This window comes from Nicotiana attenuata, chromosome 10 (genome assembly GCF_001879085.1).
Source record: "Nicotiana attenuata strain UT chromosome 10, NIATTr2, whole genome shotgun sequence".
Lineage (NCBI taxonomy): Eukaryota > Viridiplantae > Streptophyta > Magnoliopsida > Solanales > Solanaceae > Nicotiana > Nicotiana attenuata.
In genome coordinates, this window is record NC_031998.1 from 26,330,423 (window position 1) to 26,334,527 (window position 4,105).

General features: G+C 34.4%; 1 protein-coding gene across 1 annotated transcript; it reads right to left on the reverse strand.

The window, feature by feature from the left end:
- On the reverse strand, nucleotides 336–3,475 carry LOC109233189. The gene is made up of 2 exons (XM_019398972.1): nucleotides 3,146–3,475; nucleotides 336–900 (listed from the first exon to the last, which is right to left on the reverse strand). Exons 1-2 carry the CDS (start codon nucleotides 3,376–3,378, stop codon nucleotides 537–539), a joined length of 597 nt encoding a protein of 198 aa, XP_019254517.1. The 5' UTR covers nucleotides 3,379–3,475; the 3' UTR covers nucleotides 336–536.

Consider the following 4,105-nt stretch of genomic DNA (forward strand, 5'->3'; position numbering starts at 1 on the left):
AGAACTATCATATGCAATCTTACTTTGTGATTCTGCAAGAAACTGCTACTTTCAAAGCTTGAACCCGTAATTTCCTAGTCACACATCGTGGGTACTTTTACCGCTAAGGTTAATTGGCTTTATTTGATTTCAAGGTTCATCTCTATGGTAGTTCGTGAAAAATGACATTTCCTTCTTCATGATGCTTCACACAGAGATAGAAAAGAAAAAACACATTACTTTCTCCTCAGGAATCATCATAAAAGGTAATGTGCACCCAAATTTTTTTTCGTTTGAGGTCACTTTAACTACTGGGTTAAACCAAAGACAACAAGCTAGCCTACAGAAACTTGGGCTGGAACCAGACCAGAAGAAACGCCTAAATAAAGTCAGAAATTAGAACATTTATGAGAAGTAGTAAAACAAGAGATTCAGAACAGAAAGAAAATAAAGAAAGAAAAGCAAAATCTAAGATGTGTGTAAACATAATAGCAACATATTCACATATCTCTCATTCGTGACTTATATGCCTAGAGAGGATCTCCTACTTGATTGCTTCAAACATCTCTAGCCAAGCCCGATAGATCCACCTCTCCATCGGACTTGTTTGGTTTAAGGGAACCTTCTTTAGGAGGATGAGATTCGATGGGTATACCACGTCTCTCACGTGAGGATGATAGGTCATCATCAAAGACGCGAGGAATGCTGAATGCACCAAAGAAGCCATTCTTCATCTCCTCGACTGCTTCAAAGAAACGATCAAGGCCACCGAAGAAGCTTCGCTCAATATTCTCAATATCACTGCGCAGCCCAGGGAAGTCAAAAGGCATACTTGACTCTATAGAATATGAACCTTTAGTCATCTGGTCCGTGACATCTTCCTCGGTGTATTCTTTATTAGACTCTACCATCTCAGAAGGCCTGATGAAAAGCAAGTTAATCACCAACTCGAACAATCCATTCAAATGCCCCCATGTTACAAGCAAATTATTAGCATAATCGCCAACCGAAAAAAAAAAAAGGATACTCATTTAAAGTGGCACATATTTGACTTGATCAACAAGAGGCTATTCAGTAATATGCATTTCCATGACTCTGTTTTTAAAAGGCTAGCAATAGCCTAGCATCTTTTACAAATTAAATACAATATTTGAAATAATTTAAATATCAGGTCGGAATTGCTTAAATAGATACTCAACCATACGTGCCTTCCATTGTAATTTATATTCGTGTAATTCTATGTGGCCTTAATGTGTGTGAATAAATTAAATAGTATCTACTTCATTAATAACAAACTCTCCGTCTTCTTCTACACGAAGTATCTTTCACTTGCTAATAGGAATTTGGACTTACAATGGGTCAAGAATAACATAATTCATGGAATTCATGTCATGACCAATCATATTCGTCATTTCAAATCAACTAGCTGTTATAAATTAGGAAAAGTGAACTGAAGATCAACTAATTATTCTCCTCCCCTTCTTTAATTTCTTTTTACATACATTATGGTAGCTAGTAAAATAAACTAGACTGTTGAGTTCTGCTGGAAGCATCATAATGTTGTATAGTGGCTGCGGAAGCTATCTGAAAGCGAAATCCATCTAGCGAATCACCTCAACAGAATTCCAACTCTTTATTTTTACCCCTTAGCCTTGTGTTATGAAACAGAAGTATTCAAGTAGAAATGTCCTTTACTAAGAAAGCCATTTCCACTAAGTACAATAATCCTCTTTCCTTTTTTTTTGGTCACTTAAGGGTTCTCTATTCCAATGACTACCAGAATCCTTCTTCCTTTTTTTCCAATTATTTTTGGGTGGGTGACTGGGTTCTCCATTCGGACAAAAAAATCAACATATAAACTCTCATTCTTTAGTGTTCTCTTTGGATTTTCTTCATAAGGAGAGGTAAAAGGTAATGAAGGAGAAGGACGGGCAAAGTATTTAAAGATAGGTTCCATGTACACCTCATAAGCAGTTAATTATCCTGGATTAATGTGTGCCTTTAATGCCAATGCAGACTAGAAGACACCAACCTATAACGGTGCCAATAAAACAAGAAACTGGACATACCAAGTATTTCTCATTTACGATAATCACGAGATTCCTCGATGAAGTTCCAGAAAAGTTCTTATGCTCAGTTTATCTCAGGCTCAGATGCTGTCGTACTTACATTTTGTAAGAGCTAACTGTTCCTTTACAATCCTGGAATTAGCCCCTTTCACTAGAGTGAAAAAACAATGGTCTAGCAAAAACATGTTGCAATCTCTAATCAATTAAGAAATAAGGGTGTACAAAGCTGTACACCTAAAAATGCAGAATCCAATGAGCTAGTTCAAATCTCCAAGTGAAGGTTACGTGTGACTAAATCTTGTGTTGGCATGTTTCACCTAATAAAATTTCCAACCTTGAAGGAAGGGTCAATTCATCTCTCGGCTCCTATTACTTAACCTTTTGAGCATAAAGAGAACTAGATTCCCTAAGAAGAATAGTATTCTATCCAACTAGGTTACAGCTGGATTAAGACCATTTTGTTTTACCTAACAAATTACCGCTAATAAATTTTTTGTTGTTGACAAGTTGCTGATCTAAATTATGAGTTACAATATTCCAGCCTAGAGATATAGCCTGAATACTAACTTCACGGTTGCCTACACCAGTTCTAATCTTCTATTAAGTTAAATGACATAAAATCTTTTTTTGATAATCAAGAAATCTCAGAGGATTAGTGGTGGATTATTGGTGCACAGTTCAAAAGTCGGTGAATTATGACCCGCCCCTCTACCCTTGTTCACTTAAATAGCGATTCGAACTCCTAACCTAAACCTGAACCACACACCACTAGTTGCGCTCTTACTACTAGACCAAAGCCCAGGCGATTAAATGATATAAAATCTCATTATACTGAAAAGATTAAGGCTTTCAGCCTGGGTAGCTTACTGATGACATCCTAAAACAGAAGACACCTTTTCCACACATTTAATGATTAATAGATAAATATTATACTCAATAAGATTATCAAAAATACAAACGAAACACTATATCATCTTATACAAATGACATCGAATCATGAGAGAGCAATTAAAAACTCAACCACACTATTTATTCAACAAATTATAGTTTATGGCAAACTAATCACGAAAAATCAAAGCTTTACGTCTAATTTTTACCTTCCAACGCAGTCCTTGAAAATCTGTTCAGTTTTTTCGCACTTACGGATGAACTTTCCAGGCTCGGTCTCCTCAGTTCGGCATCGAGTGTTCACAACCTTCCTGGTGGCGCACCGTTCACCGCCGTTGCCGTCGCTGCCGGAGGATGATTTAGGGTTTTGAAAATCCTTGAAGACGCTGAAATCATCAGCGCCGGAATGCTTGGAATCGTCGTCGGTCCAAACCCAACCCATTGTTACTTCGATTTGCTTGGCCAATAATCCAAAGATGTTTCTCGAAGAAGGTGAAAGAAATGTGAATTGAGTTATTTATAGTTTGGTGCAAAAAAGGATATAACTAAATTTAAATAAATAAATAAATAAAAGTAGGGAAAAGTGCAAATAAAAGAGAGTTTACATTTCATATTTGGGATATAAATTACTTTAGTACGTCGGTTTAAATTATACACACCGATTTGCGCAAATTTCTTTTGCACAATTATTAAATTTTAGCGTGTAATAAAGTAATAACGGAGTAATTATTATTAATAAATGACTTTATTGGGTAAATATTTTTTGCACAGTGAGTACATATATTTAACTTTATATTGGTAATAACATCTCATAAGTCGGATAAAATTATACTCTTTCAATTCTAATTTATGCGAAGGTATATGTATTTCTAGAGTCAAACGAATTATCCTCTGATCGTAATTTTTTCATATGCCTTTTAAAAATTTTAAGTATTAATTATTATGATTTACAATACGCTTTTTACGTAGTTTCTCAATATGTAAATTTTACTCGAAAAACTTAAAGATTCTATGTACAAATATAAAATTAAAATTTAGTGAAAAATATTTATCCAATTAACTCACTCAATCTTACGTCTTTCAAATGTTAAAAATTATTAAAATTTGAAATCTTTTATTAATATATATATATATATATATATATATATATATATATATATATATATATA

Coding starts and splice junctions, on each gene's coding strand:
- LOC109233189 (XM_019398972.1), bottom strand. CDS start 3,378: ATGGGTTGGGTTTGGACCGACGACGATTCCAAGCATTCCGGCGCTGAT. Junction 901..3,145: donor TTCAAGGACTGCGTTGGAAG/GTAAAAATTAGA, acceptor GCTTTTCATCAG/GCCTTCTGAGATGGTAGAGT.